Raw genomic sequence first — 12,487 nt, 5'->3', positions numbered from 1 at the left:
TCTTACCATTTACGTGAAGAAGTGACACGGGGGGGGGGGGCAGTCATATAGGATAGCTGGGTCCTTTGTCTGGAAATATTTCCTAGTCTGAGCCACTGATGGGAAAGGGGAAATCTTACGATTGTTCAGTCATTAAAATCCAGGCCCACTTAAATGGGCAAATGTCATCCCTTGCCACCTCTAGAGTGATTATAGAGGATATCTGGGCAGCTGTCCCACTATTTGAGCCCTCCCCTGTAGTTGCTTCCTGAGTACTCCCGCAATTGGATGCTGTTTCCTGTATCTTTCACCTAGGCCCCATCTGCACTATAAATCTAAAGCATCATCATACCACTTTTAAACAGTCATGGCTTTCCCTAAAGAATCCTGGGAGTTTATTAAGGGTGCTGAGAGTTGCTAAGAGCCTCCCCCCAACCCTCCCCTCTCAGAACCACAATTACCAGAGTTCCCTAGAAAGAGGTATTAATTGTTGCACCACTCTGGAAATTGTAACTCTGTGAGGGGGACCCCTCACAACACGCAGGATCCTGAACAGACTACAGTTCCCAGTATTCTTTGCAGGGAAGCCATGACTGCTTCAAGTGGCGTGATGCTGATTTAAACATATAAAAGTGTGCAGATGGGGCCTTGGGTGAAGAAATCTTCCACATGAGTTTTAATCAGTTTATAAATATCAAATGATAAATGTCAGTATCTGAGGAAGATAAAAGATGCTACGGAGCCCTGTCAGGTCTCACATGCACTTGGCCCTTGCTGACAGAAAGCATGGCTTGTTTGTGTGAATTTGAACAGGTCAGAATCTTAGCATCTGAGGCAGAGCTTTCATTATCCTCTCAGGCTCCGTAACAGACGTTCTTTGCTGGCCATCAGCTGTAGACTGATCAGAGGTGCAAATGCCAAGGCTGATTCTGTTCGGGAAGGGATAGTAGTAGAATGGATCTGAAGCATGTGAGTGCACAGAGGACAGAAGGGGCTCAGCCAGGGATTGTGAAAGCACCATGGGTTATTTCCCTCGCCTTCCATTCTCCTGTCACTGTGCCACTATGTGTCATGTACATAATCTTCTATAAATTGCCCCCAGATGCCTTCATAATCCCCAGCCAATCTCTGGGTTTAAAGACCATCCTTTCACTATTGTGAAACTCTTTCATTTCTTCAATCCACATTTGGTTTATTTTCCCTTCTAGATAGAAGTATCCCAGCAGTTCCCAATTTACACTTTCCACGATTTTCACATGTGGCGCATCCATATAATATGAGAGAGGGAGGGTGCATTTTCTGGGATAACTTTTTAACTTCCTATCTCTTTACTGAAAATCAGAGAAAGAAATGTATGTTAAAGGGAACTCACAGTACTGTATATACTCATTCCAACCTCAAATTTGCCATATGTACCACCTTTCTTCAAAAGGATTAGACCAGGGATGAGGAACCAGTGACCACTGGTCAGGATGATGGGAGTTGGAGACCAACAATATCAGGTTGCCCTTCCCTGCATTAGCAGGTTTTCTATCAACCTGGTGGACTCTTAGCTGGTAGATTATGGGAAGCCATGGCCATGAACTTTCCCCCCTGCTTCCTGAAGTAGAGGAAGAATGGATTCATAGCCTAGGCTGTGCCTCGGACCAGGTGCATTATCAGTGCTTCCTCGATATTTTGCATGGGCATGCGTTTTTCTAATCTAACCTGGAATGCTACATTCATAAAATAGTTAATTTCCACCAGCAGAAGGGAAAATGTTTATTATGTGATCATGACACATAAAGTGGGGGATAGTTGTATGAAGACCCAAGAGTCCCTGCATTTCTCAAAAGTTGATTATAGAGTCATCATGTTACTGTGGAACACGAGATACAAAATAGTTTGAGAGCTTCCCAAGGGCTGTGCAGGAACTGCCTTGTGTATTTAGAGTTCACTATAGGAGGTGTGAAATCCCAGACACTTCAGGTGGTGCTGTGAAGCTACATCAGAATATAGGGGTTCATAATTGGCGAGTACATGCAGGTCCTGATATCTACCTGCTTGTTATGTGAAAATTCACTTATCCAAACAAAGAATTATGCCCAAACCTCACTATACATTCTACAGATATCTGAACAGCCTGCGTTTCACTTACCTCTTTAATTCTTGTTTGTTTGTGCTTCGCCGGTTGGTGGCAGCCATTTGGGGGCAGAAACCAGGCAAGGAGGGAGGAAGCAAGATCAGAAGAATCAGAGGGCAGGAGAGATTGGACAAATCACAGAGCAGGAGACATCAGACAAATCAGGTTTTTCCTTTGTCTCTCCTTGGCTAGTTGGCTGTCACTGTTTCAGGAAGAAACCATTGAAAAAGTGGGGTGATAGATCAGAAAAATCCTGGATTGAAAATGTTCCCATAGAAAGCAATGAAAATCCTAGACTCTATGTGAACGCTTGCCTGACGAACAATTTCCAGGGAACACATTGTGTTTGGTAAGCAGGACCCCTAGCGTGTTCCATTTTTACTTTGTGCTTGTTCTTTGATCTTGCTGTAAACCACCATGAAATCAATTTGGATGAAAGATACCGTATAAATACCAAGCAGACTAATATTGTTGTTCGTGCTTGAAGAGAGGCCTTAATTCAGCTGCCTTTACCCTCTTGCCTACTCATGTGGCATGCCGGCCTCGCTGGCTGCCAATTTCTCTGGTAACAGCTTGCAAGGTTTAGAGAGAGTACCTTGCAGATGGCACTGTGCAAGGATCCTAGAGTGGCTCGTTTTCCAGAGCAGCTTTCATTTGCCCAATATGACAATTGTCACCAAGAAAAAGCTGCTCCAGACCAACACTGTTTTGGAGACATATTTGCAGTCAGTGCCTTTTTAGTGATAGATTAGCATATGCTCTTGCAGCTTTAAATCAACAAAGAAACAGAATCCTTGCAGTAGTGGCCCTGAAGTTGAAAGTGCGTCTGTGATCATCCCACACTATATTTCTCCTAGGTCTGCTTGTTCTCCTATCTGGAAAGAATGCATTTGCTAGGAAACCCTTCTCTCTGACACTGCTGCTGCCACCCCCACTGCCATGGTCTGGTTCACGGGTGATCGAAGTTCTGGCAGGGGACATCAGGACCAGGGGCAAGATGGCGGGGTGGGAGCACGAATGGGGGTCCAGAAGAATCACAGAATCATAGAATCATAGAGTTGGAAGAGACCACAAGGGCCATCAAGTCCAACCCCCTGCCAAGCAGGAAACACCATCAGAGCACTCCTGACATATGGTTGTCAAGCCTCTGCTTAAAGACCTCCAAAGAAGGAGACTCCACCACACTCCTTGGCAGCAAATTCCACTGTCGAACAGCTCTTACTGTCAGGAAGTTCTTCCTAATGTTTAGGTGGAATCTTCTTTTTTGTAGTTTGGATCCATTGCTCCGTGTCCGCTTCTCTGGAGCAGCAGAAAACAACCTTTCTCCCTCCTCTATGTGACATCCTTTTATATATTTGAACATGGCTATCATATCACCCCTTAACCTCCTCTTCTCCAGGCTAAACATGCCCAGCTCCCTTAGCTGTTCCTCATAAGGCATCGTTTCCAGGCCTTTGACCATTTTGGTTGCCCTCCTCTGGACATGTTCCAGAGTCCGAGGGTCAGAGAGCCGGGAGTCAAGAAGCCAAGGGTCCGAGGGTCAGGAAGCAAGGAGTCATGAAGTCAAGGTTCCAAGGATCAAGAAGCCAAGGTTCAAGGATCAGGAAGTGAGAAGCTAAAGGCAGGAAGCGTGTTGCTGTGGCAAAGAGCCAAAGGGAAATGCTGACCTTATATCCCTTCCCAGCTCTTGCCACCAGGTGCTGTGAGTTACCAATTGGCCTCACCTGTGAGGCCACACCTTGCCTCTTCAGAACAAACTTAGGAAGGCCCCAGTTCTGCAAAGTCCTATTGGTCACAGGGCCTGGTTCCTGCATGCACACCTGACACCCACCCCTGGGGACAGGTCCATAGGCAGCTGCCTTATTCTGAGTTAGACCATTGTCCCAGATATCTCAGTATAGTTTTCACTGACTGGCAGCAGCTTTCCAGGGTTTCAGGTAGGGGACAGTCCTGGCCCTACCTGGAAATATCAGGTTTTGAACCTGGGACATCCTGCGTAACACTGAGCTATGGTTACAAGGCAACATCTTTGGGACAAACTTTGCCCGGAGTTTTCTGGCCATAAAACTCCCTGCCAGAAAGAGTGACTTCACCTTGCCTCAGGACAAGGTTGGAGAGCCGCCACGGGAGTCTAGGCAGTGCCAGAGAGTGAACTCATTGAATATTTCTGCATCTCTCTGGAGAGAGACAGCTTGGGCTATTTTGCGGCGGCAGCTCCACAAATGTATCCGGACTTCCTTCTCCCTTTCTGTGCAGGAAACACGTTTTTACTTCTGGTTCCGTTTACATAAATAGAAGTAAACACCCACCAATTTGAGACTTTGGCTCGTCTCCTTTTTGGATGTGGAGCCAGGTGTCCGCTATATTAGGATTGGGCTAATATTCTGTGCTTGGATGTCCCAAGTGGACTCTGTTTAGGTCAAGCAGCCATTCCCTCTCATGTCAAGAATGCACTGGGCTACTGGATCAAGGCATGTGCTTGATGCTGGTAGAATGGCTCATCTGCGTGTCCAATAGCCAGGGAAGGCTTTCCAACCGAAGGCTCTATTTCATAGCAGATCTGTTGTCTCAGCTTTGGGAACAAAGCGTTTGGGCACGCTGGTGGGTACAAAGAGTTCCTTGCTGAGCACTCAGCATGCCAGCAAGCCTTTCCACTCTGATCAAGCTGGACACAAACCAGAAGCCTCTTTTAAAATAATGAAAATTAAATTTCCATCTACTTTCTCCGCTTCTTTCAGTCTGTAAAGTAGGTAAGAGAGCTGATAACTGTGTAAGGGTGGATCCACACCACACATTCGATAGCACACCCAATGCACATTTAAAGCACATGGTGACTACCTGGGAATGTCCCCCCCCCCCACAAAGCTAAATCTACCAGCTCCCTTAACAAACTACAGTTCCCACAGAGTTCAGGGAAAGGCTGTAGCTCAGTGGCAAAGCATTGGCTTGGCATGCAGAAGGTTCCAATTTTCAATCCTGGCATCTCCAAGGAGGGCAGGGAGAGAACCCCGTCTGGAATCCTGGACATCCTTGGCCTATCAGTGTAGACCAGTGGTTCTCAACCTGTGGGTCCCCAGATGTTGTTGGACTACAAAACCCATCATCCCTGAGCTCTGGCCTTGCTAGCTAGGGGTGATGGGAGTTGTAATTCAACAACATCTGGGGACCCACAGGTTGAGAAAGCCTGGTGTAGACAGTACTGTGCTGGATGAACCAATCACCTGACTCAGTATAAGGCAGCTTCCTATGTTCACTGGATTCTTTGGGGAAAGTTGTGTGCTTTTAAGTGTGTGGTGCAGATGTCAGGGAAGATAACTTGGCAGGGAGGGACTAACAGCCACCAGTCCCCCTCCTATGCTGCCATTACCAGTAAGGGTTGTCCACTCATCAGACTCCAAGGCATCCTCCTCTTAGACCAATTTCCTCCTCCTAAATGATTGCCCCTTTTTTTATTCTTATAACAGCTCTGGATTAGATAGTTAGATACTGACTGGTCCAAGGTCACTGAGGCTGCTTTTATGCTAGAGCCCTTTGGGGAACATAAGAACCTAGGAAGCCCTGATGAATCAGAGCAAAGGCCTATCAAGCATCCTGCTCTGACAGATGCCTATCAGAAGCTCGCAGGCAGGGTAGGAGTGCAACAGCACTCACCCACTCATGAGCCCCACAACTGACATTCAGAGACATCCTTTCTTTGACACTGGATGCAACATATAGCCATCATGACTCGCAGCCATTGGTAGTCATCTCCATGGATTTGTCTAACCCCATTTTAAAGCATTATTATTATTATTATTATTATTATTATTATTATTATTATTATCACCGCTACTACTATTATTAATGCTGGCTACAGTAATTTCTGCTGCTGCTATTGATGTTCTTGTTGATAATAACGATGGTAATAATACTAATTAATAAATTGCATGCTACCGTTTGCACACCAAAGAAAAACGATGCAATTTCCCCAGAGTACCTTGCAGTGCTCTAATAACAACAGTGGCTTGAATTCAGAGTTTGATCTTCTTCACACATGCCGTATGTGCTCTTCTGCCCTGTTATTCGCACAGTGGGAACTGGGACAAGAGCATTTGTGCGTCGGGGTGGGGAGGCTCTTTCCAAGACTCCAATTGGCGTTACTTTCCTTCGGCTGCAAACACCCCCGGACTAGGATGCAACAGCCGAGGAGGAGGAGGAGGAGGAGGAATCAAGAAAGGAAACAGCATAGCCAAAGGGAAGTGCTTCCATTTGCCAAGTTTCTCATTCATGTTCTCCCTTCTGTGGGGCACCTGCCATCATGGAGTTCCCTACTCTGCCTTCAGAGCTGCGGCAGACCCATGAATAAGGTACACTAGCAGAGCAATCCTGTGGTTGAGTTACAGTTCCTGGCTGTGATGGGGATTCAGGCAAAAGGCCTGTGTGGTGCAGGAACAGAAACTTTACACCGTGCCAATGTAATGATAACAGTAGCACTGACAGCAGGCTGTGCTGGCCAAATGCCTATGTTAGGCAGCGTTGATGGCATGGAGAGGAGCAGAACTTAATTGCTTTTGCCATGCATGTTTTCATCATGCATGCTGTCTGGGTTGGCAACATGCATGTACACGCTGTGCTGTGCATCTCTCAGCATTGTGGACACGAGTCACCAGTGTGCATTTATGCAAGACTTGCAGTGCCTATATGTTCTTATTGCAAAAGCTGCATGTATCCTCTTGTGTTTGCAATTATTTATTTATTTACTATTTCTCTTTTTAGAGCACCTTTCACCCCAGAAGGTTCCATCATGTGCATGATTTGCATGCAAGCCTGTTGCATGTTGAGGAGCATGTTATCCTCGTTTATGAAAGACACCAAACAAAGTATTTTTTAAAATCAGAATTACAAGGCAGAATCATGGGGAAAGGATACTTGGGACACAACATACAACAATAGATCTGGACTGCTTTGTAGATTGAAGTTTCCCATTAAAAATATAGCCCTTAAACTGGTTATAAATATAGCTGTTTTGGATAGTGTTTGTTTTGTCATCCTCAGTCATTTTCTCCTGAATAGCTTTGGGATCCAGCCAACTGAAGGATGAATGAGTTGAATTAATTGTCGAAAGGGAGCACTCCAAAATGCTGATGTCACTTTCATAGATGCAACAATCCTGCTTTTATCTTTGGGGGCAGGGTGTGGAAGGATGTCAGCTATTAGAGAGCAAGAGAGGGAAATCAGAGAAAACTGGATGGCTGCAAAAAACAGAGAAACATGTTGTCCATGACGGTTTATAAAGAACATCCTCTCGCCTTATATAATCTGCCAGATGTTGTTAAATTGATTGGAAGAATAAACACCCTCCGACTAGTTCATGAGTCAAGAGATGCAACCATGATTGAAAAAGATCACTTGGCTCTGATGGTGACAGCATTTGGTAGGTCACTGGATACAAGTGACTCAAAGAGATCACGGGGACTAGGAATAAAAGGTATAAACAGTTGTGATCTCCCCCACTTCACTTTATTTATTTCCCCCCATATTTTCTAAAACAACCATTAAAATAACTGTATGCAGTACATCAGACTAAAATGCAAGATGAAAATAAAAATATATATACAAACAAAGCAAAGATAGATTCCTCAATCAGTATTATCTGTACCATTAATCCAGTTGCTCGGCCTAGAGTCTGTGTCAGAGCTGGGTCATCACCCCTAAAACCCCACACGGTTTAGGACCCAAATACCTGGTAGGTCACTTTCTCCTGCATCAATTTGGCTAGTCCACTGAGATCACCACCCTGAGGTCTTTCTCAGGATGCCTGGTGTCGGGTGATAACAAGAGAAACTTTTCAGGGTTAGCGCCTTGCTTTTGAAATGTCCTTCCTAAGGAGGCTTGCCTGGTACCCTCATTGCTATCATTTAGCTGCCAAGCAAAACACCCCTTTTCTCAGGTTTTTAAGAACCAATAATGCAAATGTGTTTTTTTTATTTTGTGTTAAAATAAATTTGAATTATTTTTAAAGCCTGAGAGTTTCTGCATGGTGGAGAAACTGCCACCCTGTGAGGCGAGTAGCATTTCTTCTTTTTTCCTGCTGCAGTCAGGTTTTCAAAAATATAGTACAATGGTGCCTTGGGTTACATACGCTTCAGGTTACATGCGCTTCAGCTTACAGACTCCGCTAACCCAGAAATATTACCTCGGGTTAAGAACTTTGCTTCAGGATGAGAACAGAAATTGCACGATAGCGGCGCAGCGGCAGCAGGAGGCCCCATTAGCTAAAGTGGTGCTTCAGGTTAAGAACAGTTTCAGGTTAAGAATGGACCTCCAGAACGAATTAAGTACTTAACCCGAGGTACCACTGTATGTCCCTCCCACTAACTGCAACAGGGGGAAAATAAACTATGCCAGCTCCAGGTCTGGTGTAGCTTTTGCAGTTGGTCAGGGGAACAAGGATGCGTAGATTTCTGTGAGTCATCGCCTTCCCCACCGTGCCCTTGGAAGACACCATTTCAGGTTCCATCATGGGCCGTGTTTCTACCTACAGAACAGCAGTGGAGCTTGCTGCCACCACACCAGGGCATTCCTGACATTCCTCCTTTGCACAGAGATCTCCCTCTGCTCATTCATGGAGGAGGTGACTATCCATGCTTACTAGCTATTATGGTTATCCTCTGCCTCCACAGTTGGAGGCAGGAATGCTTCTTGAATACCAGCTGCAGGAATCCCAAGAGGGGAGAGGGCTCTTGTGCTTTGTCCTGCTTGCAGGTTTCCCATAGGCATCTGGGTATCTGTGAGAACAGGAAACTGGACTCACCAGACCATTGGCCTGAACTTGCATGCTCCTCCTATGTGAGGGAGATCTGTAGGGTCCAATGAACCCAATGCCACTCCTTCCAGGGAGTTTAGGATTGCTCTCTTAGGCCAGGCATCCCCAAACTCGGCCCTCCAGTTGTTTTGGGACTACAATTCCCATCATCCCTGACCACTGGTCCTGTTAGATAGGGATGATGGGAGTTGTAGTCCCAAAACAGCTGGAGGGCCGACTTTGGGGATGCCTGTCTTAGACAGATAGCTGAGTGCAGATTGTTTTCTCTCACAAAGAAAACATGCAGAAAAATCTATCCTCAACCTCCCCATCTGTATATGCATAAACATGGGGCAGTGAGAGCAATTAATTACACAGTGGTGGAAATCCCGTAGTTACTTCAGTTCATTTTATTCAGCTAGGAAAAATGTACAGGCCACAGCAGAGGTACACAGGAAATGTTTACATTGGTTTTCCCCAAAGCACTTGTGTACATCATAAAGGCTTCTGTGGGGTGTGCAAATCTGTGCTGAAGAAGAGGCGATGGGAAATCGAAAGCAATCTCTAATATAGCAAAGCGCCCTTACTGTTTATTAGTGTAAAGGAAACTGCAGTCTAACAACAATAGGCCCCATGCTGTCGTGAACAAAGCTGCTTGCATTCGATTTTTATATTTTTGCACTGGCTTCCTTTAGGAAGTTATTGAGAGCAGTTTGTATATAGCACATAATGGCCTTCTTCCAATTACTGCAACAGGTAAATGAGAAAAATATATTTTGCAGATGATGGCAAAGGAAACGGGAAACCTCAAAAGCCCGGAAAGCTGAAGATGCTTTTAATATGGATTTGAGTTTTGCGACATGAAATGTTTCCTATCTTCAGAAAAGACTGTTTCCCCACCCCTGTATCAACACCCCCATATTCATATTCATAGATAGGTTAATTGCTTGTGAAAAAACAAGGATCATTAAGAGAGAGAGAAAACATTTGAGAAAGAATATATGCCATCTAGGCAACCCTTTGTACATGATTAGTTTCGGTTATGGAAATGTGCACTCATAGAGGGTCTTGGTTTTTTCCTCTAATCTATGACTTTCCTATGTTGTACACAAAGGATGCCATTTGGGAACCCAAGCTTGGCTGCTATTGTTTGGTTCCAATTAAAATTCAGTGTATTAAACACAGTTGAGTACATCCATGCATTCATGACACACCATCATCTCCCCTTGAAAGGTCAAATCAAAAGTGTCTCGCAAAGATTCATTAAGATTCAATGTTATTATACTGGAGCTCCATATGATTTTGGATGAATGGGTAACAATGGCTCATCAGAAACACACCCATAAATACATTTACTGAAACCGACCCACTGGGGACTTTATAGATTCACATACCTTGGTGACTCTGCAGTGTGGGACTAGATATGAATTAAAACCAGTTACCTTCCTAGGAAACACATTCCTAGGAAATACAAATGGCTTAAAGCATGCTTAGTCAAAAAAATAAGTCCTTCCATGCTCAATGAAATTTACTCCCTAGCAAGTTGTGCTTAGGACTGTAGCCCTAGAACAATGAATCACATATGAGTGACTCTACACAACTCATTCCTTATTTCGGATATTGTGACATATCGGTATATTGTGATGTTTCGCTGGCAATATGTTGAAAACCAGATATCACCCTAGCCCTAGTCACTGGGTGACTTAGGGACAGTCTATATTGTTCAGCCTAGTTTAGCTCACAGGGTCACTGTGAGGATTAATGGGAGTAGAGGAAAACCATTTACACTAGTTCCTGCTCCACGGGCAGCACCAGCTTTGGGGTTGTCAACTGATCAGGGATCAATCAATATGTACTCCTGGGAGAACCAGCACACCGTTAACATAATGTATATTTGATGTTTATTGAATGTGATGTATGATTCAAGAATCTTGTTATTCCGCAAAACAGAACCTTACTAACAACAAAACTCAAGATACAGGAAATGAGCCAAGTTACCTTTTATAGGTTTGCCCAGGGCAACTGAGTGTGGCCATGATGAACAGACAGATTAATTTAGAGCACGATTATTATATAGTCTGCACTTTTGCATGCCACTGTAAGCCTCCTGAAAGCCAGTGTGGCATAGTGGTTAGAGTGTTGTCCTAGGACCTAGGAGACCAGGGTTCAAATCCCCACTCAGCCTCAAAGTTCGCTGGGTGAGTCTGAGGCTAGTACATTCTCCCTCAGCCTCAAAGTTCGCTGGGTGAGTCTGAGGCTAGTACATTCTCCCTCAGCCTAAGCTACTTCACAAGGTTCTTGTGAGGATAATGGGGAACATTTTCCAGCCTACTAGGGGCCTTATTCCCTTTTGGGGGAACCTTCCAAGGGCCATATGCTTGTGATGGGTGGAGCCAGAAGCCAAACTGAATGGAGCAACAAATGTGCATTTTACATCTGTAGAACAGACTAGTTCTTTATGCATACTCACCTCCCCCTTATTTTCCATCCAGGCAAACATGAAGCATTATCAGAGTTCAAGGGCACATTCCAGGCAGGCGAAAACACTTGGGTGTAAAGAACTGCTAATACATTTGCAAAGCTAAGCAGGGTCAGGCATGGCTCCAAATTGGATGGGAGACCACGTGTTGAGATTGCTGTGTTGCATGGGGTTGGACTAGATAACCCTCAGGGTACCTTCCAACTCTATAATTCTATGATTCTAAGAGCTAGTGAGGGGGGTGAACTGCGGAAAGAGGGTGTTGCTTGCAGAAACTTCCAAGGAGCCGACAAAGGTGTCTGGGGCTACGTCTGGTCCCAGGGCCTGCAGTTCCCACCTCTGATGTACACTGAGCTTCTTCAAGAAAGCTTTAAAAGAAGGGCTCAGAAGAAGGCACAGATAGGTTACTGGAGAGAACTGGAAGCAACAAGATGCACCATTGGAAGGCACAAAGCTGCGGATCCTTGCAGAATGGCTTTGTGAATAGCGCAGCTGCCCTCATTATCTTCACAAAGAAGATTGGAGCAAGGTAAGGGATAAGCAAGCCAACAAATAAATGCCATATCACTTACTATCTCATAGTAACTAATTATAGTCATAACTAATTATAATGAATTAACTAATTAGTTGCTAACTTATAACACTAAATTATATATATATAGAGAGAGAGATCATGACTTCTCGGTCTTTGCCTTGTCCAAGTTCTGCTACAAAGGAGATGAGGGTGGCTGACTGCAGCAAAGTCTCTTTTCCCCCCTTAGAAAGAAGGGGCCACTTTTTAGTCCAGGCTGAATGGGACGGATGTCAGTTCAATTGTTCTTCAGGAGATGCTTCAAGAGGACTGTCAGTTTTCCAGTTCAGGCCAGCCGGTTATTCCTTAGACTCTGTATTTGGCTTTGCCATGGTTATTGATAACACATATGTGCTGAAACGAAAAGTTTTAACATCACAACCTACAAAGTCAACCAACAGCGTTTATGGAGGAGCCACATTCTGCACTCTGATCGCTCCAGTGTGCTGTGTCGAGTGACAGAAATAAATCACATTCTCCCACTGACAGAAATAACGCTGCAAGTATGAGTGCTGGAAAAGGTGTTTATCTTATGTAATGGATATTTCCATT

General features: G+C 44.7%; 1 protein-coding gene and 1 long non-coding RNA gene across 3 annotated transcripts in view; one reads left to right on the top strand and one right to left on the bottom strand.

Annotated features, from left to right (window-relative positions):
* Positions 1 to 2,435: 2,435 nt before the first annotated feature.
* Positions 2,436 to 11,254, top strand: LOC307199955. The gene is made up of 3 exons (XR_013832277.1): positions 2,436 to 2,450; positions 6,857 to 11,049; positions 11,115 to 11,254. It is a non-coding gene; the product is annotated as an uncharacterized lncRNA (long non-coding RNA).
* PRTFDC1 (phosphoribosyl transferase domain containing 1) overlaps positions 7,234 to 12,487 on the bottom strand; it is a gene marked incomplete at its 3' end in the record, with an annotated part of 49,955 nt that continues 44,701 nt past the window's right edge. Inside the window, exon 9 of one of the 2 annotated variants that reach the window (XM_079948155.1) lies at positions 7,234 to 7,290. In XM_079948155.1, coding sequence (XP_079804281.1) covers positions 7,234 to 7,290 — 57 coding nt within the window. Of the gene's footprint in view, positions 7,291 to 9,280; positions 12,290 to 12,487 lie in introns of those variants that run through there. The other variant, XM_079948154.1, reaches the window with a different exon arrangement.

The sequence above is a fragment of the Podarcis cretensis genome (assembly GCF_951804945.1).
Source record: "Podarcis cretensis genome assembly, chromosome: 12".
NCBI classification, from domain to species: Eukaryota; Metazoa; Chordata; class Lepidosauria; order Squamata; family Lacertidae; genus Podarcis; species Podarcis cretensis.
The sequence above is the reverse complement of the archived record's forward strand: the minus strand, read 5'-3'. Positions and strand labels throughout refer to the sequence as shown.